The sequence below is a fragment of the Dreissena polymorpha genome, chromosome 7 (assembly GCF_020536995.1).
Source record: "Dreissena polymorpha isolate Duluth1 chromosome 7, UMN_Dpol_1.0, whole genome shotgun sequence".
Taxonomy (NCBI): domain Eukaryota; kingdom Metazoa; phylum Mollusca; class Bivalvia; order Myida; family Dreissenidae; genus Dreissena; species Dreissena polymorpha.
In genome coordinates, this window is record NC_068361.1 from 38,832,717 (window position 1) to 38,859,037 (window position 26,321).

General features: G+C 37.8%; 2 protein-coding genes across 4 annotated transcripts in view; one reads left to right on the forward strand and one right to left on the reverse strand.

The window, feature by feature from the left end:
• The window catches only part of LOC127840149 (serine/threonine-protein kinase PLK4-like), a 79,103-nt gene that overhangs the window by 41,302 nt on the left and 11,480 nt on the right, over positions 1-26,321 (reverse strand). For 2 of the 3 annotated variants that reach the window (XM_052368630.1, XM_052368628.1), the window contains exons 1-6: positions 19,814-20,130; positions 4,177-4,280; positions 3,248-3,439; positions 2,235-2,521; positions 1,585-1,645; positions 763-955 (exon numbers count right to left, since the gene is read on the reverse strand). In XM_052368630.1, coding sequence (XP_052224590.1) covers positions 763-955; positions 1,585-1,645; positions 2,235-2,521; positions 3,248-3,439; positions 4,177-4,234 — 791 coding nt within the window. In that variant the 5' untranslated portion in view covers positions 4,235-4,280; positions 19,814-20,130. Of the gene's footprint in view, positions 1-762; positions 956-1,584; positions 1,646-2,234; positions 2,522-3,247; positions 3,440-4,176; positions 4,281-19,813; positions 20,131-26,321 lie in introns of those variants that run through there. The other variant, XM_052368629.1, reaches the window with a different exon arrangement.
• LOC127839642 (putative deoxyribonuclease TATDN2) lies at positions 11,623-12,165 on the forward strand. The gene has a single exon (XM_052368027.1). The coding sequence runs from the start codon at positions 11,623-11,625 to the stop codon at positions 12,163-12,165; it is 543 nt and encodes a 180-aa protein (XP_052223987.1).

The following is a 26,321-nucleotide window of genomic DNA, read 5'->3' on the forward strand; positions in this document are numbered from 1 at the left end:
ATGTTTTGAGATTATTGAACTATGCATGAAATGCACTATTTGCACGAGGATAACATCGAGGTTTTCATCAGTCTCTGAAGTAACTGTCCAGGATTTTATCGTGGAGGAGTACACATTACAGACCAATAAGTGTGCTTGGTATAACAAAGCCACTGAAATTATCCATTGATATTGACACAGGGTTATTCAAGAATGACGATTTCACAACCGCGCGATCTTCACTGCCTTTGGGCCATTCTCTGATACTTGTCGGCTTAGAAATTTGGCCAAGGGGGTATTAAGATGTTATCAATAACGGCACGTGGCGGCTTTTGCCTTTGTGGGGCATAAGAAAAGCGGCGTGGCGCAGCGCAAACAAAAAGGGCTTGGGAAAAACACTAACCCCATCATAAGAAGAATGGTGAAAATGGAATAATCATTTGAAGTGTTAATGGTTAACCTTGTTGGTGCATTTACAGTTAAGTATGACTGAATACATAAGTTCATAAAAATGAATTGTACATAAATTGTAACCAGTCAAATCACAAAGGGCAATTTGGTCCTGTTCACATATAGGTTCTTATTTCCTCTACTGAGAAAATATTATAAAGAACAGATTGTCACATAAGCAGGCTCTTACGGGTACAGCAAGCCCTCATCCCCATGTTCATCATACCATCTCAATGTTTTTTTCCATCAGAACTTTTGACACATGCACACGGCATGCATGGTAAATACAACAATCATAAATTCGAACAGTTTATCAAATAATCGGGCTCTTACAGGTCCTGATACAGCAAGCCCTCATCCACATGTTTAGTGTCCTCTCCAGGTATAGGTGGTCCTGTATCAAACGCTTTGGAACTTTGGACGGGCCCATACTGCATTAACACAGGTGGTGGAGGCAACTGATTGGCTGTTATTATAGACCCTTGCATGTCAAAGAAGGTGCCATCCTCAGGTGCTACAACTTTTGCTGTAAAAGGCAATCAGTAACCATTTGCATAGCAATCAACAATGAATTATTTCATCAACAGCGTTTATAACTACACATTTTGTTTACAGTGTTTTATCACCATTTTGGGAATGGGGCCGGGTTCCTTTAAATTGGGAAAAATTGTGGCGTTTTGACCAAAATTGGGAAATTAGTGTTGTTGTTTTTTTGCAAACAAATGCTTCAAAAATGAGAAAGTGTTTTAAATATAAAATAAGATAAAAGTAGGTAAAATGAAAAAGTAGATCAAAGTGGATTAAACATTCCACAACAATAAATATTTTGGCACAAAAAGTTGTTTAATCATATCACATACATGTACCAATTGGCAAACATTTTAAAGTGCAGGACTTATCGAAATAATTTAAATTAATGACACATAATCATGACAGCACACACAGTGCATATTTCTTTAAAGTCTGAAAAATCCAAAAACCTCTCAGTGAATGCCAATGCCTTATGAGTGTTTACATTTATACCAAGTATTTTAAAACCCAACAATATACTTCAAAAAGTTATCACTGAGACAAGAATTTTCAGATATGACCTTGGACCTCTAAGTATGGCCTTGACCTTTAATGTTAATAGACAGCAAATGGCACTTTACTTACATTTTGGCTTCACAGAAAGTGTTTTATCGGACCCTCGAAGTACGTTGTCCACCACCTCAATCTGCAAAAAAGCAACTTAGTACAAAAATAAACACATCGTTTTTACTCTGATTGCAGTTCCTGCTTTAGCTGAAGAAACAGTTTAAACTCCATTATAATGTACCTAGATTTTGAAGAACTTAAATCAGTTTTGATACTTAAAATGTTGAACTTGAACTTTTCACTAACTGCGCATTTAAAATCGACACTAGTCTTGCCAATTCACTACCCAATTGAGTATTGATTCCTTAAATTGTTATGAATGTAACCACAACATTTAAGGTTCGATAAAGCCTTATGATACTTTAGAACAAACATTTTCTACATAAAAACTTCACTTTATTACATTATATTCACATTATTCTTTAAGACATTATCTGAATATTATAATACAGTCAACATAAGGTTGACTGCCAAGGAAGTGTTCAAATACAAATAGTGTTTTAGGCCAATTTGTGATAGCCCATCTGTTGTTTTTCTACAATATGCTGTAAACATATATTAGTAATGTAAGTATCAATTATTTTCTTCAGTACGGCTGGAGAAGAAGCCCTACTCAATAATACCATAATCTAAAAGTGCATTTGTCAATATCTTCTACCCACGTGTACCTTATTAGAAGCCCTTATGTAGATAGTTCCAATGGACTCATCATGGGGCTGTGTAGGCATCACAGATGCAATAGTGGTATCAGCCGGTTGTGTCTTTTCCACCTTGCTATTGCCCACATGTATCACATCTTTCTCTCTTTGGGGCTTAGCTGTATGCACAGAGGTAGTCACAGAGGAAATGGTGGTAGCTAGGGGTGGCTTGGTTGCAGGTGTCTGAACTGCAGAAAGCTTGGCATCAACTCCAGTGGACTGTTTGGGTGGGGCTGACCCTTGTGCACTAGTTGTTACTGAAGAAAAACTCACTAAAGAAGCTCCAAATCATTTACAAAATTAATTTGTATATTATTTTGTTTATAAATTAAAATAGTTTAATGTGCAGTCAGTGTCAAACTGCAATGTATACACATGTAAATCATTTAATTTGTTAATTTTATTCTAATAAACAACTTTGAGAACAGACAGTTATCAAATGACAATAGAAGTATATAATTTTGCTATACATAATTACAATGAAGAAGTGAGGTAAATTAATATATAACAGTACACAACAGGTTAAAAAAAGCTGTGACAGAACTAAAAACATTGCAATTACAACTTAAGGTTAAATCAATAATAAAAATAGAAACATATCTCAAATTTAGCCAGTGAAATTTATAAGTATAGCGGCTACGTATTCATTACTAAGACTGCAACCAATACCATCTAACTATTGCTCTAGAACACTAAAAAACAATAGCAGATAGATATTTGCACAGATATTATGTATAACAGACACCGGATTAAAACATCAGCACCACTATTGAAATAAATGACATAGAACATGATATTCAATTCTTGTACACATAGATTGATTGTAAGAAATTACAAATTAGGTGTATTTACATATTTCCTTTACTTTAGCACTAATGAATATATAATAAATACAGTAAATTTGTTTAGTTCATTTTATTATTTGGAAACAAATCTTAATTATTTTTAACAATTACTAGTTATTTTGAACTAAAAGTAATTACCTAGTCTAGCAGCCTCCTTTTGTTCAACCTCTCTTACAGGCACGTTGTCACTTGTTTCCTTTCTGGAGGAAAGGTTTGGCTTTAGAGGTCGACGTCTGGCAGCCTCTTTCCGTATTTGATTTCGGGCCTGGTCAGCAGGCAGATTTTTAAACAGCTCTACCTTGACTCGGTGGCACTCTTCAGCCTCCCTGCCTTAAAAAGAAATTATGGGCATTTTTCACTGTTGAATTGAGCTGAGAAGAATTAACAGGTCAAAAGAGTTAGTTAAAATGTGGTTACTGACCAATTATCTGAAACTCATCTTGCTACCAGTTGTTTATAAAAAATTGAAAATTATATTTGATATATTACAAGACTGTCCCAGTCCTCTAAGACGAGTGGAACAGTCTTGTTATTAAGATCGGAGTTAGTGTTCGTGTGTCCTATGAGTAGATATCGTTGCAGGAAAACGAATCATTTCTGTCGTCAGTTGTCGAAAGTACGGTTGATATTCAATTGCATTCTTTTTCTCTTTACGGGATATTGTTTTAGGACATTGATGCTGCATTAACAAATATAAGTGTATATAAAGTGAAAACACCAAAAATAAACAACTGTTGCAATAGACACCTATAAACATAGCATATACTGTTAGATGCATCTAATGACACTTTAAATAGTCATGATTATTTGGTGTGTTACAACTTACATGCACTTACTACATGAAGACAACAACAAATCTAAAACAGAAACAACTTTTGACCAGAAAATAGGTCATTACATAGTAACAAACTAAACATGTCTGTATTTTCAGACAAATTCTTGTGTGGATATTCAATTCATGTACACATTAATGAACAGTAAATTTGTTCAGTTCTTTATATTATTTGCAAACTAATCTTAAGTATTTAAATTACTAATTTAAATTATTTTGAATTTAAATTTATTACCTAGTCTAGCAGCTTCTAGGATCTGTTCAACCTCATCTACGGGCACGTTGTCACTCATTTCCTTTCTGGGTGAAAATTCTGAGTTTGTAAGGACATATCACTTTCTGAAATGGTTGAAAATGCTTAAGTTAACAAGATGGGTACCAAGTTTTCTGCTGTTTTTAAACCTGTGACTTAAAATTAGTTATACATCAGTCACCACTGGAGCTTACAATACTAAACTGCATATTAAATTTCAATATGTCCATTAATTAGTTTTACGACCTGTGAAACAATACCCAAATCGCTGGGCGCCCAAGCAGTTTTATAGTTCATTTCAGACTTGTAAAAAGATGTAATAAACAGAAAGTGTGTCATGCTAGCAATGTTGTCATTTAGTTATCTATTATTTTCTTTAAATAAATAACCCACACATAACACTTCATAACAAGACTATTGTCAAGAAAAATAAGTCCCCTACCGACTCAACCATTGTCAGAATTTTTTTTTTTTAATTTGTTGCCATAGCAACCAGAATTGTTGACGTAGGAACAAAATGAAATGACGTGCATAATGTCCTTATTGTCATCTATCCATGTTTCAAGTTTCATGAAAAAATATTAAGAACTTTTAAAGTTATCGCAGGATCCAGAAAAGTGTGACAGACTGACTGACTGACAGACACACAGAGCGCAAACCATAAGTCCCCTCCGGTGAACCAGGTAGGGGACTAAAAATGGTACTGGGCTCGTAATTCTTTAACTTGGAAACCGAAATACTAACAAGAGGGCCATGATGGCCCTGAATCGCTCACCTGACTAACCAAATACAATCCCAACCCAGATTCCATCAAGATAAACATTCTGCCCAAATTTCATAAAGATTAGATGAAAACTGTGACCTCTATGGTCTATACAAGGTTTTTCTATTATTTGACCTAGTGACCTAGTTTTTGACCCCTGGTGACCCAAATACAATCCCAAGCCAGATTTCATCAAGATAAACATTCTGATCAAATTTTATAAAGATTGGATGAAAACGGTGACCTCTAATGTCTACACAAGGTTTTTCTATTATTTGACCTAGTGACCTAGTTTTTGACCCCAGATGACCCAAATACAATCCCAACCCAGATTTCATTAAGATAAACATTCTGACCAAATTTCATAAAGATTGGATGAAAACTGTGACCTCTATTGTCTATACAAGGTTTTTCTATTATTTGACCTAGTGACCTAGATTTTGACCCCAGATGACCCAAATACAATCCCAACCCAGATTTTATCAAGATAAACATTATGACTTAACTTCATAAAGATTTGATGAAAACTGTGACCTCTACTCTCTACACAAACAAATTGTTGACGGTTTTTCTATTATTTTACCTAGTGACCTAGTTTTTGACCTCAGATGACCCAAATACAATCCCAACCCAGATTTTATCAAGATAAACATTCTGACCAAATTTCATAAAGATTGGATGAAAACTGCGACCTCTATTGTCTACACAAGGTTTTTCTTTTATTTGACCTAGTTTTTGACCTAGTGACCTAGTTTTTGACCCCAGATGACCCAAATACAATCCCAACCCCGATTTTTTATCAAGATAAACATTCTGACCAAATTTCATAAAGATTGGATGAAAACTGTGACCTCTACTGTCTACACAAGGTTTTTCTACTATTTGACCTAGGTTTTGACCTAGCTTTTGACCCCAGATGACCCAAATACAATCCCAACCAAACATTCTGACCAAATTTCATAAATATTGGATGAAAACTGCGACCTCTATTGTCTACACAAGGTTTAACTAACTAATGGGGTTGTTAACCCTCAGGACTTCGGTTAGAAAACATTGCCCGAGCACACTGCGTAACATAAAACTCTACGTTAAAAAAGCCGAAAACGACTATAATACTGTCAGCCTGACTTTACTGGGCTGTACCATTTATAATACAACAATACATTGCAGTGTTGATGTGGTGCTTCAATAAAAATCTATTGGTTTAAAAATATCTGTACTTTTCTATTCAATAAGCGTTAAAAACGCAGTACTCAATAAACTTAATGGACAATGTCTTGCCTAAAGCTGTTAGAAAGCGGCGTTTTAATTGGTTGACAGTATTTAAAAGCCTGGCTTTGATTGGTTATCTCTTTCACGTCCCTGCAAACGCAAGTAGGTCAATCCGTTTTGAGATGTAAAATTCTTACAAAGAACGACCTTGACATGGCGTCTGCTCTTGCATGGACGTGAAAGAGACAACCAATCATATTGTATGGCGTCTGCTCTTTTGCACTTTTAAAATGTAAACAAAGCAGAATTTCATTAGGAAATGTATGAAACAAGAAGGAATAATTACATCCATTAAAACTCGAATCTATTTGAATTTAATATGATTGGTATCTGTTATTTAACTACTATGAAGATGTTATATTAATATTATTGTTATCATAATTATTATTATATGTATGTTGTTTGTGTTGAAAAGAGAGAGAAGGATGAGAATAGCCCAATTTTTATAAGTAAAGATGATGAAAAACACATACTGTTGTATGTGTCATCATCAATACTAGATGCACTGTTCAGTATATACTGCAATGGGTTTGTTGGAGTCTTAAGACTTTGTGATCTGTGTTTTAAATGTTAAAATCAATATAGAATTACTTTAATTTTATGTTTCTATGAAAGAAAAGAAATACATGGAAGTGTAATATGTTGGAAATAAGCAAAAATTATTAATATTTTAGGATTTTACAGATCACAAAGTGGTTTAACATTGCCACTATGTATTAGATCTATGAATAGTTGGAATTTGTTGTTAGAGTTATATGTTATACAAAGAACTCTTAGCCATGGGAAGATATAAAGATTAATAAACATTAGTTAATAGGGAAAGAAGAGCCTGATTTAATAGCTCTAATAGGAAAAGGAGGATTTGCATGTAAACATGCAACGATATAGAAATAAAACAAAAAATTGTATTTGTTAATTGTAATTTGGTTTTAAATTATATTTTGTATTGCAATTGGTGTGTATTCGTAAATGTGGCACAATGTTGAACACTTGCAGACAGGGAATATAGCCGCAATGCTCCAACATAAGACCCTGTCTGTAGGGAACTTAAGGAGTATTGGGCTATGAAGAAGAAACGTCCCCCCAGAGTGGTGTTAAGACAATATTTAAAAGAAAGTTAATAGTAATATTAGTATATTACAGTTAATTACTTACTTGTCGCCAAAAAACGGTTACCTTTATAGGGCCACCTAAGGATTATAAGGTAAAAAAATGTATTTTGCAGTTAAAAATTAAACAAGACAAAGATGTTTCTATATAAAAGTAAATTATGTACATTATGTACAAAGCTGCAAGCTTTAATATTAATAGGTAAAATACATGATACCACCCTGGGGGGTTTAAAGAGGGAGAGTTTGGGAGTGCAGGCTGGTGTGGGTGGGGCGAGCCAGCAGGGGTAGTACTACTGGTAAGGGTACAAGGGAGGTAATTGTGGAGGTGAAGTTTTATGATGGTTGTGTCCCCTAGACCAGAGGGAGTGCATGGTGAATGGAAATTACAAATGGAAAATGATGGATAAAAATTTAAGACAATATGGTGTTGTTATACTGAAATAATCCAGTAAAATGGAATTGGTTAAAGAAGTACATAGTCATAGTAAGATGCAGGAAAAAAAACACAAGATGCCTTAATCTAACCTAAAATACTAAATATATAGGGGATGAAGCAGAGTAAAAATGATACAAAAGTACCTCATTTGCTATGTAAGCAAAGTAACAATTTTAATAGAAGTTAAGGTAAACAACAAACAGTAAAGTACAGGTGTACCTTATATACTATAATACTTAATATAGCAATTTTAAAAATAATTAAAGAACCAAAGAGTTGGTCATGCCCTTTAAAGGGCAAAAATGGGTTTTGCAAGGTGTATGACCCTGCACCGTGCACTCCTGTCTGACATGGCTCTTCGAGTTTGAAGGAGAAGGGGGGTGTCAGAGGGGAAGGGAGGGGGTGCAATGCAGCCAACATACCCGGGTTACTGGACAGCCTCGTCCTTTCTTTTAAATAACAAGATGTGTTTGTGAAACACAATGTCCCCCTATATGAAGTTTAACCTTAAGGGATGACCTTGACTTTCAACCTTCACCACTCAAAATGTGCAGCTCCATGAGATACACATGCATTTCAAATATAAAATTGCTAGCTTCAATATTGCAGAAGTGACATTACATGAGCAATTTTGACCCATATATTTGACCTTGAAGGATGACCTTGACCTTTCACCACTCAAGATGTGCAGCTCCATGAGATACACATGCATGCCAAATATCAAGTTGCTATCTTCAATATTGCAAAAGTATTCATAACATAAGCGTTTTGGGCCACATATATTTGACATCTGACCTTGAAGGATGACCTTGACCTTGACCTTTCACCACTCAAAATGTTCAGCTCCATGAGATACACATGCATGCCAAATATCAAGTTGCTATCTTCAATATTGCAAAAGTATTCATAAAATGAGCAATTTTTGCCACATATATTTGACCTCTGACCTTGAAGGATGACCTTGACCTTTCACCACTCAAAATGTGCAGCTCCATGAGATACACATGCATGCCAAATATCAAGTTGCTATATTCAATATAGCAAAAGTTATTGCAAAATGTTAAAGTTTGCGCAAACAGACCAACCAACCAACAGACCGTTACCAACCAACCAACCAACAGACAGGGCAAAAACAATATGTCCCCCACTACTATAGTGGGGGACATAAAAACTGCTATAAAATATGAATATATTAAGAAACTGAAGAATGTAAATGGTGAACTAATGTCATACGCTTATAAAAAATGTTTTTAAAATAAGGAATACCAGGTCAATACCATTGGCCTGATTTAGAAAGGGCAAGGTTGAACAATAATTCCGTTAAAAACTTAAAACAAAGTTGTGTCGAAATGACACAAATCCATGACAGGTTAAAACCCTGTAGAGACAGAAAAATCCCGAAGTATATCCAGGAGTGGAAAGCTGACCCAGTGGGAGTCAACACAAGTGATCCTGAACAGGTGTTTTGCACTTGTCGTAAGCCCTGGAACGGACGATTCATGATTGCGTCTGATTATTGTGACGAATGGTTTCACGGCGCATGCGTCAACATTTCTCCAACCACTTTAAGCATTGACAAATATAAATGTGTGAAATGCAAGGAGGGTGGCCCGGTCGGACATCATGACGTTGCATTAAGTTGAGATGGAGGCGTCACGTTACTTACGTGGTGGGACTCCCAGAGCCATGTCTCAATAATTTTAGGGACATACGTTACTGATGGAGTTGTGCTGCATGAGATCTTGGCGTGTCCATCTGGACTGGTGCCAAATTACTTATGTGTGTAACCAAGTTCTTTTGTCTGTTTCAGGTGATTTACAGTAATATATATTACAGTGCAACAATGAGGGAGCGTATCATGATCGTGTTGGAGGCCACGGAGGAGAGGAGGATTTTGGACCCAGAGGCCCTGATCCGTTCGCTTATGACCTGCGACGAACATGAATATGATCAAAGGCAGGCTCTCTTAGGGAAGGTTGACCTGGCCCGACGGGGGATTGAGGGAGAGTGGCTTTCAGACTTGGCCGGATTCGCGTTCAGGATGGGGTTCGCTATGTGTAGTGAAGCTTGGATTGAGAGGCACTTCGCGACCATCCCTGACTGGGCAAGGTCTTCAGGTAGACCACCTTGCAGAGACCAGCGGAGGGAGGATTCTAGTGGCGGTGGAGCGTGCGGACACACCACGCCAATCCAGGTTCCGAGTAATTCTCTGACCTCGAAGGATGTGGAAAGCTGAACAGGTCCCATAGAAAGTCCACCATGTGGAGACGAGAAGAGAGAGGAGGAAAGAAGCGGGGGAGCATGCGGAGGTGCGCACTTTGAGGTTCGGAGTACTTCTCGGACCTCGGAGGATGAGGAAAGTTGGACGGTGGCAGGCTCGCCGAAGAAAGCGCAGAGATCATCGCCTTTGTACTGGGAAGAGACGAAGGTGGTGATCGATCGTGGGTGCTTCAAGTGCGGGGAGAAAAGCCATTGGAGCCGCGAGTGTGAGAATGAGTGGCTCTGTCACCAATGTGGAGAGCATGGGCATGTGGCCAAATACTGCCCGGGAAAAAATGGGTTTCGCCGAAGATGGTGGTCGAGTGGGTTCCGCTGACAAGCTGTGAGACCACCTCAGTTCCAAGGGTTGAGGAGAAGCCGACTGCTGGGAGTACTTCTCGTAGCAGTCGAGCGGAAGAGCAGCCTGCTGCACGTAGGGCGGTCGCGCCAAATCCAGGTGGAGGTTACGCTGGACCAAAGGGGGACCACAAGTTCAAGAAGTGTAAAGTTTTCTGGTGTATGGAGAATTTCCATTACCGGAAGGCCCACTTTTTAGGACATCACTACCCGACAGCGTTGGCCTGAGGGAGCATGACCCAGGGAGCGAAGCCCGCAGGGCTAGGATTGTCCAGGTCCGAGTGATAGCGCTGCGTTACTTGGCTATGGTTGTGGTGGGTCCGGAGGCAACTGTTGAGGATTTGGTCCGCTACCACAACAACGGACGGCTGATGGGGCGAGAGGAATGCACCGTTGACGAGTGGATTAGGCAGGTGGCGGTCGAGGTCGCGGAGGAGTTGGGGCTGCTGATCCCAGAGGTTTTCACATGTGTACCTCTTAACTCGCCCGGAGTTATCTTTCAGTATCGAATTATGCTGAAGGTAATGGGTCTGTTGACTCTGCAGCAGCATGAAGAGTTCCTTTTCCAATTCTCGTCAGAGCAGTGGCCTGATCCTGTTGGTTGCAGCGTGCCGATTGTGGTGAAGGTGAGGGTGGATGAAGTTGGCGGGAGAGACGTTGCTATCCAGGACGAGATGGAAGCTGATGTCAGCTCAGCAGTACTCCTGCTGATGGAAGTCCAGACGAGGAAGTAGGAGTCGAGACACGGATCGAGGAAGAGGACGGGATCAGCAGTACTTCTGCTGATGCCCACAAGGCAATGATTACACGTTTGTCGTCGTCTACATCACCACGAAGACCTTGGCTTCCGGGGCGCAGCTCGGAGGAGAGTGTCAATATGAGCGACATGGAGGTGGCAGATGTGGTCGATGCAGAGAAGCCTGTGGTGCGGGAGGTGCCTCGTAGAGTGCAGTTTACACCGGTGGTCCCTCTCAAGTTTGAGAGCGTGGACTCTCATTTCCATTTGGACCGGCTGTGTGCCAGGATAGGGATACACCCAGTGAACTTCGCCGAGGCTGTACGGTGTGTGAGGCCGGAGGAGAATGTTGGACTGGACGGAGCGGTCGCCGTATAGTGCGACCCCTCTACATATCCCACCAAGCGCCAGGTGTCGCAGTTACGGAAGAAGAAGGTGGTGACGGTGATAGGGATTCACCCTGGCAAGGTGATTGAGGGAGACGTTGGCCACCATGCTCGATTCGTACGAGGTCGTGGGTTTAGGTGAAGTCGGGCTGGACAGCACCAAAGGTGATCCAGAACTTCAACAAAGGACGTTGGACGAGGCCCTCACCCTATTAAAGGCTCGTCCACATCTGTTGCTAGTATTGCACTGCCGTCCAGGGCCCCGAGAGAACATCACGAGCGCGTACTATGAGCTATTTTACCGCTCTGAGGGGTTACTTTCTCCTGAACAGCGGATCCATCTGCATTGTTTCAACGGATCCCTAAAGGAAGTCAGTTTGTGGTTGGGGTATTTACCCAACACATACTTCGGTTACAGTCTGATGGTGAGAGATTTTCCGGAAAACAGCAAGATGGCGTTGATGCGGATTGATGGAGGAAGACTGTTGCTAGAGTCTGATGCTCCATACTTCCCGGCAGCTGGTGAGGAGCTGTCATCACCCTCCTTTATCGGAGTGACGGCACAGGAGGTTGCCAAGATCCGGGGTTGCAGCTGGAGGGATATGTTGCAGCAGACTGCGGAAAATGCCCAACAGCTCTACTGGGGCTAGTCGGGGAAGATGGAGAAAGGTCACTGGAGGAAGTACATGTAGTTCATGTATAGGTGGAGGAGGCGTTAAAATGGTGGACATGATACCGCTCGCACGTATTTCGTGACATTGGATGTCCGTTAAGTACATTAAGGATGGATGACTTGTACACATGTACTTCATGTGGAAGAAATTATCCAGGAGGAGGTCCATTAGATGTTGTATCTATGTTTGTTTAATTGGGCGTAACAAAAATAATTGTTTGTTTCCGGTGGCCCGACCCTACCTAATTTTTTGCCGCCGGTACTTATCTTTTTTGAGCCCAAAATACGAAAAAAATCGGACTGCGTATTTTTCGGCAACGCTCAATAAAATTGTCCAGGTTTTTTTTGGCCTGATTTTACAGCCGAAATTCGGCTTTGTTCCCAATCCCAAAAAGTATACTTTTTTCCCAAAATGTGGCAAAAATTCCCAATTTCCAAAAAAAAATTATTTTTTTTTAGAAAAAAGTGTCTTATGCATATTTTATCTCAATTTTAATTCAATTACATCTAACAAAGTATTATATGATTTTGTTCTTTTAATTTGAATGATTATAAAGAGTTATATCAAATTTAGTATTTCCCTAATCAATGGACTTTTCGTGTGAAAAAAAGGCTAATTAATTTATTTTCCCAATTTCATGAAAATGCCGATAAAATTCCCAATTCCAAAGCCATGGGCTATCTTCCCAAAAAGTGGAGAACAAACCCTGTTGTCTACGTTATCCGCATATCATTTTTATTGTTATTGAAGCGCATGTGGTAGCTGGCCAATCAGCAATTAGTTTGCTTACACATAATATTGGGTCATTCATGCGCAGACACTGTACACTTGGAATACACAGTCAGTTGATCTTGTCGTCTGCCAACAATACAGCGGCAGATGGCAAACGTCGTATTTAAAGATTAACTAATCAAATGAAGCGTACCAATAAATATATTATTTCTAAGCTGATTACTTAACACCTTTCTCCCAACTATACATCTGAATTAAAGGATGATAATTAAATAATTAGTTCTATTTCGACAATGTTACACCTTTTTGCCGATTATCGTTTGAAATTAAAAGGTGATAATTAAGTTGTTTTTCACCCACAAAAAAATGCTATTGTAAAGCAATATGTTAACCAAATTGTAAATTTGCTAGGTTTTGCAATGTATGCAGTCAAACGATATGCACATTTTATTTAATGTGGAAAACGCGTACAAATTTTCGGACTGTCGTTTTCGGATACATCATTTTTCGTCAATTAGAATTTATTTTCGAAGTTCTTTATAGAAGAAATATAAAGACAAATGCACATGCGGTGATACGGACGGTGTGGTTTATAATATTTTAAATTGTATTCACCTGAAAATACAATTGGAAAGACTAAAAAAGAACAATTAGTAAGGGCTCTGGGTGGGGTAGGGGATCTGCCCTTTATTCCTGTTGGATTCCTGAGGCTGCGGTTCCAAGACCCCCTGTCTAATTTTCAGGATTTCAAATTTGGAACAATCGACACCCCTATTAAATGTACATCTATAAAATAACTTATGTTTGTTCTTTGACAAGTACCATACTAATAATTTCTATATTGAAAAATGTATGTTACATTATGATATGTGATATGCCCTTGTTGTCATTAAAAGAAATATAAACAAGTTGATAGTAAATGTATATATAATTATTTCAAAACCAGTTTTCGCGCATCGAAAAACAAAAACCTTGTTGGCTCAAAGAAATTTTGGGACAGCGCTAGCCCTGGTAGATAGACCCCACGACACCAGTACATAATATAATCTGAAAATGTGGTCCTTTGGAAGCATAAACTGCATCCAAGAAATATAATAGCACACCCAGTTTGATTGAGTCTGTTAATGGTGATAATGTTACATGCAACACCACTAGCGTGCCCCTAGTATGGCTTTTGGGCTATTTAAAATATTATAAATTATAAATAATATAGTTTATACTCCATGATCCCAAAGAAACAGAAAGTATAACAACACTGAATCCCTATAGACACTGAGGGTCAAGCTTACTGCGACTTTAGTTATGCCTTTTATTGGTCATAAAATAGACTATTAAAGCCGTTGCCAGAAGACAACATTTAACTCGGAAATATGGAAAGCAACAAACGCAAAATTAATGAACAGCAAGTTTTTATTTCATTAAAGCATTTAAATAAAGCCATATAGCATTACATACATCATCAAATTTATTGTACATACAGTTGTACACAAAAAAATGAGAAGATGCACCATGTACGACATTTAAAAAAAAAAAAAAAAAAAATTAAATTATTTGCCTACCTACCTACCCTAATTTTTTAGGCCATGTCAGTGGAAACAAACATATTTTTTTGTTAGGCCTTGTTTATTTTTACTTATTTTTGAAAATGTGTTACCGCCTTACAAGAGAAAGTCGGGGGAAGTGTAGCATTCGCTACTCTGCGGGAGCCAGGAAGTTCGTGACGGGAACCAGACTGGACGATTCTCTTGTGGGTGATTTCCTATACTTGTGGCTACAGCGCGTTTTCACAGGGTTTCTTGTGAAAAGAGAGTATTCTTCTTGCATTAGCGAGGTACGTTGGACACCATTTATTACTGAGAGTTTTTTCAGCCCTTTCCAGGCCTAGTAACAGGTTGTAAGTCCCCCATACGATAGTAAAAAGTGGCCCATACTAACAATGACTACGTTAGACTTGTGCAAAAATAACACGGTTTAAAACAAATCAGTCACATGACTGAATAATAGGGTGGGTGTTGGCTGCTCTCCCTCCCCCAATGACCTAGATCTTGTCCGTTATCTGACAGTCTAGGAGGTATTTGGCGAGGGCAGGGAAGACCGGGCCCCTAGCTGCTCCCTTGGGGTCTAGCATGTTGGAAAGGTTTAAAACTAGTCCATGGGAGTGCAATGCAGCTTCGAGGTGGCCCCTCTGCGCCTTATGGTTATGGCAGTGCAGCAGCATTTGGGGCGCAGTGAGGGGTTCCTGGCACCTAGGACATGCAGTGTCTACACCGAGGACATACTTTCCCGCGCCACCGGGTAATAGGGTGGTTCCCATCCTCAGGCGCGTGATGGCTCTGTCAAGCACAATGCTTGCTGAGTATCTGTCAGGTGGCCTGAGGGTTTTCACGGGTCTGATAAAAGTATGTCGACGGGAGGCCAAATTGTCAGTCCGGAGATTCCACTGACCCACGACAAATTTCTTTGCCAGGGAGTAGATCTCAGTAGGCGCCAGGCTGTCAGCCTGTTCATTCTCACTGATGTTGACATGTGCTGGACACCATACTAATGTGACCTTTAAAGATTTGTCTAGGCACTGTTGATGAAGTTCCAAAATGCTAGTTAAAATATCAGGCCTAGATCTGCTATTTCTGTTTTTTATAGACTCAAGAGATGACATTGAGTCTGATAAAATAGCAGTTTTAGTAGGTTTATTGACCAATATCCAGCACAAAGAGTATTTAATTGCCAAAAGTTCTGCTGAGAAAATAGAGAGATTGTTGCTGAGCCTGTGCGTTTTGGTAATATTTTTTTAAGGAATTACAAAAGAGTTGGCTACCAAACCAGAGTAAGGGCATTTGAAGCCGTCTGTATAGATTTTTAGATGTTCAGCATACTTATTATCTATGAGTGACAGAGCTTCTGACTTGATGAGTTGTGGCAAGTCAGTTTTCGTTATTTTATTAGAGAGTGATAGGTCAACATCAATGGTCCAAGCGTCCAGGGGGGGTCTTGGAGGGCTTCAGGTCTGCTACAGGTACCTTGTCGAGGCCGGCATCTTCAACAAGGGTCCTAATACTCGCACCAAATTGTTGGGCGACATGCTAACGCTTAAGTATTTTCCCCTTTATGAAGGTGCCAGTCCCGACAAGTTTGTTTACAGGGTTTGAGCCATGCCGAGACTTAGCCCTGGCCAAGAAGTTAAGGGACTGTTGTTTTCTGCGCAAGTCAAGGGGTAGCATACCAGCAACCTCTTCAAGCAGTGCACCCGGTGTACAGTTTAGAGCTCTCAGGGCTATCCTAAGGGCCTTGTGTTGAATGGCATCAACCATTTTTAGGGCGTTTGGCTTTGCACATGCATAGATCTGGCCTCCATAATCAAGCTTTGGACGTATAAGCGACGTATAGAGAGTTAACAGGCTATTTTTATCTGATCCGAAACATGTGCCTCTTAACATTCTCATTAAGTTTAGGTCCCTTTCGCAGCCTTCTGCCAAGTATTTGAAGTGGTGAGTAACGGTTAACTGTTTATCTAGGTACATACCTAGAAATTTCACCACTTTTTAAAAAATAATTTTGGTGCTGCCTAAATTTAAGTCCAAAGAGTACTGAATTTGGTGGCCAAATAATACTCCTACTGTTTTGGTTGGAGAAATTTTAAATCCTCATTCAATAGACCATTTCAATATGGAGTCTAAGCCTGCTTGAGCCCTCTTCTGCAGGCGTAACATGTTAGACCCCTTTAACCAATTGCCTGAGTCATCGGCAAACTGGGAGATAACCATTCCTGAGTCTTTTACGGCATCAGGTAGGCTGTTTACCATGAGGGAGAACAGAGTTGGGGATATTACGGACCCCTGGGGGGTGCCGCGGTCTGTTATGGCTTCCTCTGATAACTCCCCATCGACCCTGACCTGGATTTTGCAACCCTCTAGGAAAGCTCTGAGGTAGTGAAAACAGTATCCAGTGATTCCATAGTCAGCTAGCTTTTTAAATATGCCAAAGTTCCATGTTAAATCAAAGGCGGCCTGAAGGTCCAAAAAATTGCTAGTACTGATTGCCCTTGATTTTTTGCAGAAAGAATATCATGTTGTAGTCTAGCTAAAGCTGATCAAGAGTGGAACACCCCTTCCTAAAGCCAGACTGGAACGGGTTTAGTATGTTTTTAGATTTCAATAAGTGTTCTAATCTGTTTTTTACCATTATTTCTAGTAATTTGCCTGCATGAGATGTTAAACTTATTGGACGATATGAGTTTGGATCGTTTTTGTCCTTATCAGGTTTAGGAATAGGAAACAATGTGGCCTGCTTCCACTCGGGTGGTACTGCACCTATTCTATACACCTGATTGAATAGGTTAAGCCATATTTTAAGAGTTATGGTTGGCATATTTTTAAACATTAAATATGCTATTTTGTCAGGCCCCGTGGCAGTATTGCTCCTGGTGTTAATGGCGCTTAATAATTCAGTTAAAGTAAAAGGTAAACAAGGGCTGTTTGTAAAACATGCATGCCCCCCATACGGGCTTCCCGTTGTAGTGGCAGCCATTGTGTGAATACGATTTTTGTCACTGTGACCTTGACCTTTGACCTAGTGACCTGAAAATCAATAGGGGTCATCTGCGGGTCACGATTAATGTACCTATGAAGTGTCATGATCCTAGGCAAAAGCGTTCTTGAGTTATCATCCGAAAATCATTTTACTATTTCGGGTGACCGTGACCTTGACCTTTGACCTTGTGACCTCAAAATCAATAGGGGTCATCTGCAAGTCATGATCAATCTACCTATGAAGTTTCATGATCCTAGGCGTAAACGTTCTTGAGTTATCATCCGAAAACCATTTTACTATTTCGGGTCACCGTGACCTTGACCTTTGACCTAGTGACCTCAAAATCAATAGGGGTCATCTGCGAGTCATGATCAATCTACCCATGAAGTTTCATGATCCTAGGCGTATGAGTTCTTGAGTTATCAACCGGAAACCATTTTACTATTTCGGGTCACCGTGACCTTTGACCTAGTGACCTCAAAATCAATAGGGGTCATCTGCAAGTCATGCTCAATCTACCCATGAAGTTTCATGATCCTAGGCGTATGCGCGTATGCGTTCTTGAGTTATCATTCAAAAACCATTTTACTATTTCTGGTCACCGTGACCTTGACCTTTGACCTAGTGACCTCAAAATCAATAGGGGTCATCTGTGAGTCATGATCAATGTTTTGGTGCTTCGTCTCAAACCGCTTTTGATAGTTCAAAGTTTCAACGGGAAGTTTTGAGTCACTGGAGACAGATTGGCAGTGCTGTACCAAAAATTGAGCCTTTTCCGTTGGGGTAGTTGCAAATTCACCTTTGTATTTAAGTAGCGGTACAGGGGTGAAAGATTTTCCTTTAATTCTGTGAATTTTTTGCCAAAAATCCCTAGTATTTTTCTTATTTATAATTGCTGAATCACAGAATTCTTTCCAATTTTGAGATTTTGCTTCCAAAATGACCCGCTTTGCTTGATTTTTGAGGGACCTATAATTAAGAAGATTATGCTCAGCGGGGTTCTTTTTAAGAATTTTTAATGCTTTTTTACGATCCTGTACCGCCTTGGAGCATGCCTCATTCCACCAATGGACCTTATTTCTGGCCTTAACCTTGCCAGAGGAGACCGGTATGCTACGTTCCGCTATGGACAATATCTTACTAGTAAAAATGTTACACAAGTGACAAAATTGTCACAAAACAAGGTTTTCATTGTGAAAAAAAAATCTGATAAAGGGAGAAAACTCAAACTGAACTTTTGAAATGAATAAACAAAATTAACCCCCTTTGTAAGTTTGTTTTTAAAAGATATATATTTTTAGTCGTGGCGACCTTGACATTGGAGATATTGACGTGATTCTTTCGTGCGACACACCGTCCCATGATGGTGAAAAAATGTGCCAAATGATTTTAAAATCTCACAATGAATGACATAGTTATGGCCAGGAAAAGCTCATTTATGGCCATTTTTGACCTTTGAACTCAAAGTGTGACCTTGACCTTTGAGATATCGACGTAATTATTTCGCGTGACACACCGTCCAATGATGGTGAACAAATGTGCCAAATGATTTTATAATCTGACAATGAACGACATAGTTATGGCCCGGACAAGCTTGGTCCGCCCGCCCGCCAGCCAGCCCGCATTCGCCAATCTAATAACCAGTTTTTTCCTTCGGAAAACCTGGTTAAAAACTGATTGGAGTCCTGCGAGTGTACATCTGCAAGGGAGAGATCTGAACAGGGGTCCCTAAACTGAGCCCAGTTAGCTTTTTCCAAAAGAAACTTTTGCTCTCCTGAGCATTGGGCATCAGTTCCCTGTGCAATATAGTTGTGCAGGGTAACCTGTTGTCAGGGCTTAACACTAAGGCACGTCCGAACGACATTCACTGCCTGTACCTAGGTCCGGGCTAGCCAATATCCCAGGAACATGCCCGACCGGTCGTGTGTATTTTGGGCAGGATTATGTGCTCTATATCAATAAACTGTGTTTTAAATAAGCTTTTCAAAGATGCAGAAATCTTAATACAGTATGATCAGATGACAATTAAATCCCAGAGTGAAGTTGGAGACAACAAACGGATCGTATCTCGAAATATATTTGGAACCCCCTGATTGCAATCAAAAAGAAAGAGGCCGACAATTCAGAAAATCCCCGGCGTGATAATGATAATCTGCGAGGGGTACCGAATAGCCCTTTTGGTTACACATGCCCAATTAATTTCCTTCTTTGTTATATATAGAATTCGCAATCTTTGATCTCAAATTTCACCATGACCGAGCGATAAGCCAATATATAACTATACATGACTGGAAAGGTGGTTTCATAAGCTTACAAAAAAACTGCATTTGAAAAAATTCTATACGGTGTAACTCAAAATAATTACCTTAGAACATATGAACCGGTTTTGACAGCTACCGGCACTGCCATTCGTATTCGTATTCCTTGTCTTAACAGCCCTTATGGGCCAACCGTGACAAGCACGTCAAAGCGTTAGTGTAAAGTTTGTGACACCGATGAGACCTTCCTACTTATATTAGACTTATAAGAATGCACCGCGGATGTAGCCTTGTTTTTTAATGACGTTTATTATTTGTAAGTGTCTATATCTTTCAGTATGTAGAGTAAATAAAAGTCTTCTACAATGGAACTCAACACTCTGAAGCCTCAGTGTCTCTGTTTTTGTTAATTTACCGCTGTGTCATTTGAAGGCAAAAACCCACTCTGGATCAGCAGACGATTTATTTCATAAATCAATCTCTGGGTTAATAGTCGCCATCTTTCGAACTACTTTCAAAAGTACAACAACAACAATAACAGTAGAAGACAATTTTAATTGCGAAAAGTTGAAAAGTTGAGTACATGTGTCACGGTTGTTGAGTGGAATAGTGTCATTTTCAACTGTGTACGAAGCATGTGAACTGGTAGTGGAATAACCGAATTGTTGGTGGAAATGGAATTTAGAAATATATCTAATATGATTATAGGTGCTACCTAATTTACGGGCAAAAGCTTTTTAAGTTTTTTTGATAACCATGTATTATTAATAAATATATGGACATGATTGTGTTCAAAATATGATAATTGTTGCAATAATTTAGTAATGCATCCAAAAAAATCAATCTTAAAACGAGTTACATGTTCCAAGCTTGAAGATCTAGCATCTTATATATTTTTTTGTTTTCTAGCCACAGGAATTTATAGCTGGTTCGGTGTCTGTGGTATAGTGGATGGGGTGTCTGCTAACTGGCTTAGTCACTGGGAGGTCTCTGTATTGATCCTTTAAGTGGGAGCATTCTTTAGATAACCCTAAAGACATACTATGGCGTACCATTTGGGTTGAAAGTCAAGAAGACCTACACGTTAAAAAGAGAAATGTACGTCGAAGTACAATAAGTACGTCGACATGAATATAAAATACACTTCAAAGTATATATTTGTACGACAAAGTACAATTTGTACTTCGACATACATGTTTGTACTTCTACGTACACATTTTCTGAACAGCCAATCAAAACACTAGTCTCTTGAGCCGCTTTTCCTTCAGATTTATTCATAATAAATGTTTAAAACTTTAGTTGATGACAAAATGAATAAAAATATCAGAATGGCAAAATAACGTCACATAAAAGTTTCAAGTATTTAATGCATTGAAATAGATTATATACAAATTTGAAGAAGATTCAATTGTTACCTTTTTAAAATTAAAATTGTTCAGCATATTGTGTGTCTGAAATGATCATGGGGGGCCGAGTATCACGACCGTCCAGCGCATTACTGTGTTGGAAATTCCCAACGGTAACCAGTTACCAAGCATTAATGGGATAAATAATGTATTATAAACTCCCCGTTGGTGGTATTTTGTGATAACCATAACTTGCATAAGTCAGAGGTTAATTCCGCCACGCCAGGTCAATAAATACGCACAATATCTATGAGTTAGCGGTCGATAGTCGCATAATTTGGTATAAATTATAATAATAATAATGTTTCATAAATACGCACAATATCTATGAGTAAGCGGTCGATTGTGGCATAATTCGGTATAAATAATAATAATAATGTTCAATGTCAAAAATCTCTAAAAGCAACAGACGTAAGGTGTCTTCTGATTGGCTAACACTCAAGGGTCGGTGAAAATTGTACGTCGAAGTACATTTCTCGATCTACTTAGTAGGTCTTGCAGACTTTCGACGTCATGGTACGTCATATAGACACTAAGTACTGGTCCTACTCAGGAAACAGTTTGTTTCATCAAATGTCTCAATTCAACTTGACAGCTTGCTAAAGCAGTTGCATTTAGCATACAGTACACTGATTTAACATAATCAAAATCATGTGATGTGTCAAATCAATTTTGATTGACAAATTTGACAGGATTTTTGTTTAATCCAATAAGTTTTAGACTGTCAAATAACACACACTACGTATTGAAAGCCATACCTGGAGCTTTCGTCTGTATATCACTGACTTCATCAGAAGAATGATTTCTACTGTTGGGAAACGTTAACACCACTAATAGTCTTCTTATTTATTATCAATGTATAATTATGTGTAACAGCATAACAACATACTTGATTCGCAATTAAAATATTTAATAAATACAGGTATCTTGCAGGTTTCTAATTTTCTTTCGCAAACTATTGTTGAATAGTTTAAATTTTGTCGCCACTAATAAACTAGCCATTTTGTAGCAATTCTAAAATCACAGTCTAAACTGCATACACTTAGCTCTATAGTTACAATATGAATGCAAATATTAGAATGCATCATGTTATATCATCCATTTTTTTTTATTTAAACATTCAAATAACACATAACACAGTACATATATAAAAAGGTATGTGGTATTGTGTGGAGATACAAAACACTTCACATCATTTATTTGCACATAAAATAATAGTTACAAAATAAGTAAAACTGAAACACAATCATCAACCTACATTTCAAGAATATTTACGTATATGAAATTACTAAGTGGGGTTATTGTATTACCTTTTACAAAATTAACATTGCTGGTTTTGTACTAGCCATAAAACATTTATCATGGATTAACAAGTAACAACCAATTTATTAATTACACAATAGAACGGAAATCATATTAATTACATTATGCATTTACTAAACAAGCTATTTGCTACTGTTTAGAATTACACTATCTTACTAAAAATGATCACAGGTACTTAGTGCTTTTACATATTTTTGTGGTAAGTTTTGTATTACTAGTTTGACAATTATCGGCAGACACTTGTCAATATACAGACAAAATTTGCATGGTAACTTCCTTTTTTTTCAGCATAATTGCCTTCAAATTGTTAATTTAACAACCCTTTGACATTGTTTGCACATCTGATCTTATTATACAATAGCTGATTTTTGTTTATAGATAGACATATATAGACTTTTAAAAGTTCTATAAAAGTTCACACATGTTCCATCCAAGTAAACAAGCAGAACCAATAAAGATCACCACAGATAATAACTGTGTGTATAGCTTGGAAATTTGATAGATCAGGAATCCCTCCTTTGTTGATTTCTGTAAACCAAAACTGTCAGTTTTGCTGGATAGAATGGCTTGTATGATGCTCAGCTCTAGCCTTCGGCTTCGCAGAACAGCTTCTAAAAACGGAAAACCAACAAATATCTTAAAATTTGATCAATAATGCAGACAATTTATAAATGTCTTGTTTTTTGTTGATTTCGAATCTGGAAGATTTTTTACGTAAGATTGTAGTACGAAAATCCAACGGTATCGGATTTTGTGGTTTTAGGCCTAAACTAATTGATAGTGATATGTAACATTTCGGGATATCGGTAAAGTGCGAGCAGACGAGGTGTAAATACGTTAAAAATTAAAGCTAAAAGACTAAAAAGTTAGATCGGAATATCTTTAAATTTTGTGAATAAATGTGTTTCTGGTGGGTAACAACGACAACTTACCAGAATATTGCTCATAATCACACGTAAAACGTCTTTCTGAGACATTGTGTACACACCGGTCTTACTCACAATAACGAAGTGACGTCACCATCTATGTATAGAATGCTTTCTGAGAGCGAATGAAAATGCGTCACATATTCTGACAAATAAACAGTAGGGTGTCGTTATTGAAATACCGCGAGAATACTGGAAGAATAGAGATGCCAACTATAATGTTTAAAACAAATAATTTTTTAACAAGCGTTTGTGATTTGTCAGGATAATAATAACAATAAGATATCGAAAAGATCAAAGCAAATAAATTCGACAGAAATCTAAGATTCGGCAATATATTAAAGACGGGTTATGTTCACTTAAATTGTGTTTGGTAAAGACTGTAACTATATGTAGTGAACCAGTCTTCGGCTTATACTCACTGAAGAAGAGCATTCAGGGGAGATAATTGAGTAATGACTTAATTCTGGAACGGTTGCGAAGAAAAACAAATAATGCGAGAATATTTAGTGCGATTCGCTACACAATTATGATGTCATTGATATAACTTTTCCTGAGGTATGTATTTACATGTGATTTAGCATATGTCAAAGTGTTTTTGATTTGTTCAAGGCCATAAATAGCATCGCGAAAATATATGTCGCGTGGCAAATTTTTTTGAGACGTATCCATATGTGGTATTCTTATGTAATTTTATGTCTAAATTCCCATATGTATGAACGGTCAACGCCCGCTTCGCGGGCTTTTGCCCGTAATAATTCATCATTTTTCATGTCATGATCGTGTAGAATTATCATCAGCATCATTTCTGTGGAACATTGCAATATTCAAAATACAAGTGTTTCATAGCTATGGTGCTTTTGACATAGTTCACTAACCATCAAGACTGAAATGATTCATGCACACAGTCACAGGTAAAGTAAATAATTAAATTTGTGCAGAATGTTTATTTTTTACAAATTATTATTTAATTTAACCAATTTATTTTAGATAGATTGCACTGAAACTCAAAGTCTAAAGCTTAGTAAGACACTTAAACCAGTTTTCTGAGAAGAAACAATACTTGTTCAGAGTATAGCAGGCTCATGCAGCCTCTGGTTTATTTATTTGGCCTCGGCCTTTAACCTGGGTCGCTTTGATTTCAGGTGTTTAGCCCCCATATCAACAAGGCTTTCTCGACCCTATATGTACTTATTCATATTGTTTAAAGATTTTTAGAACCCTCGCTCAGTGCCAGTGGAGATAAAACAGGGACCTTCTTATAGCTAGATGAATGCATCAAATATGCCAGCAACACTTAATAATCAATAACTTTATAATTGATGATTCTGTTCTTTTAACTACATTACTAATTTACCAAAACAATGTGATACACATTTTTATGCTCCCAAAGGAGGGCATATAGTGATCGCACTGTCCGTCTGTCTATCCGTCACACTTTGCATTTAGGTTTCGAAAAAATGCTCATAACTTCTATGTCGCTTCAGATGTAACATTCATATTTGGTATGCATGTGTATATCGACAAGGCCTTCCCATACACACACAAATTTTGACCCCTTTGACATTGAACTTAGGGTTGGCGTTTAGGTTTTGAAAAATGCTCATAACTTCTATCAAAGTGTTTATCGGGGCGTATGTCATCCTACGGAGACAGCTCTTGTTTTTGCTACTGTCCTCTGCACAAACCATGATATATCTGCATATATGCATCCAACCAAATCAGTAAAACTATTTGTCACTTAATTACAGTAAACTTATTGCATGTTAACTTTTCAACAATATATATATATATATATAACAGATCTTGAAAAATACACACATCAAACTTCAAATTGGTTTAGTAAATTATAGGCTTTAATTGGTATTGTGACATTGACAACACTTATGCATGCGACTATACAATTATACAACTATGGAACACATTATTTATGAGAAATTCCAATACATCAACATAACGTCTCAGATTTAAGGCAGATAATCTAGTGCTTTTTTGCTGCCATTTTTACTATTACACATTTTTTCATTTTATGTTATGATGCATTGATCTTGTTTCTAAATGAACCAAGCAATCATGTTAAACTTTTGAAGAAAGATGTTGTCTGATAAATATTGAAAATATAATCACTACAAAGTGAACAAAATTCAGTTGAATACTGTGACCAACGAAGATTTGCCAAAGAGCAATTCAGATCATGATTTAAATTAAATACAAGTAATATGAATGTCTGCCTATTGGATCCCAGTTATGACTTATTTGTCAAATCTGCGCATTAATTTGCCCTTGGGCATGTAGAATTGGGGACTAAATACCATCAAGTCATGTAAAAAGGAGCAGGGTATAGCACGCTGCTATTGATCTCTTGAGCTTTCACATGAATTTTACGGGTAATTTTCATACAACAAATGATATTATATAGTGTAATGATAAAGCATTATGAGCACAAATTATATCTCTAACTAGTGGTGCAAAAATCAATTAAGTGTCACATTTCAAAAGAAAATTTATATAAAAAGGTATTATTAATTGTTAAAACGTTATAAAAAGGTTATTTCAATTCACTAAAGCATTTAATTACAAGAAGAAGTGCATTTTATGTCCATTACAATACATGTAACAGTATTGGCATTGTATTTATCTGCATTTGATGTGCATTTAATACACTTAAAAATGCAGACCAGACACACTTCTAACAGAAACAAATGTATTTTTTTCTGCATTTTTCCAGCATTAATACTATTCAAGTGTATTTTTTATCATCCCAAATACACTTTACCAGGAAAAAGGTATGTTAAAATGCATTTTTAGTTTGTTTTAAGTATATTTTCAAAGGCATTAAGACACTCTTTGCAAAAAATGTTGAACAAAAACTTGCAAATATTTAATATACTAAAGTGAAGTAATAATTAAAGTTTTGTATGAGCATCAAAACAGTGTCAAATTCATACCAGTGCCTATTT

Bases quoted from the DNA above. Each gene is read 5' to 3' on its own strand.
- LOC127839642 (XM_052368027.1), top strand. From the start codon at position 11,623: ATGCTCGATTCGTACGAGGTCGTGGGTTTAGGTGAAGTCGGGCTGGAC.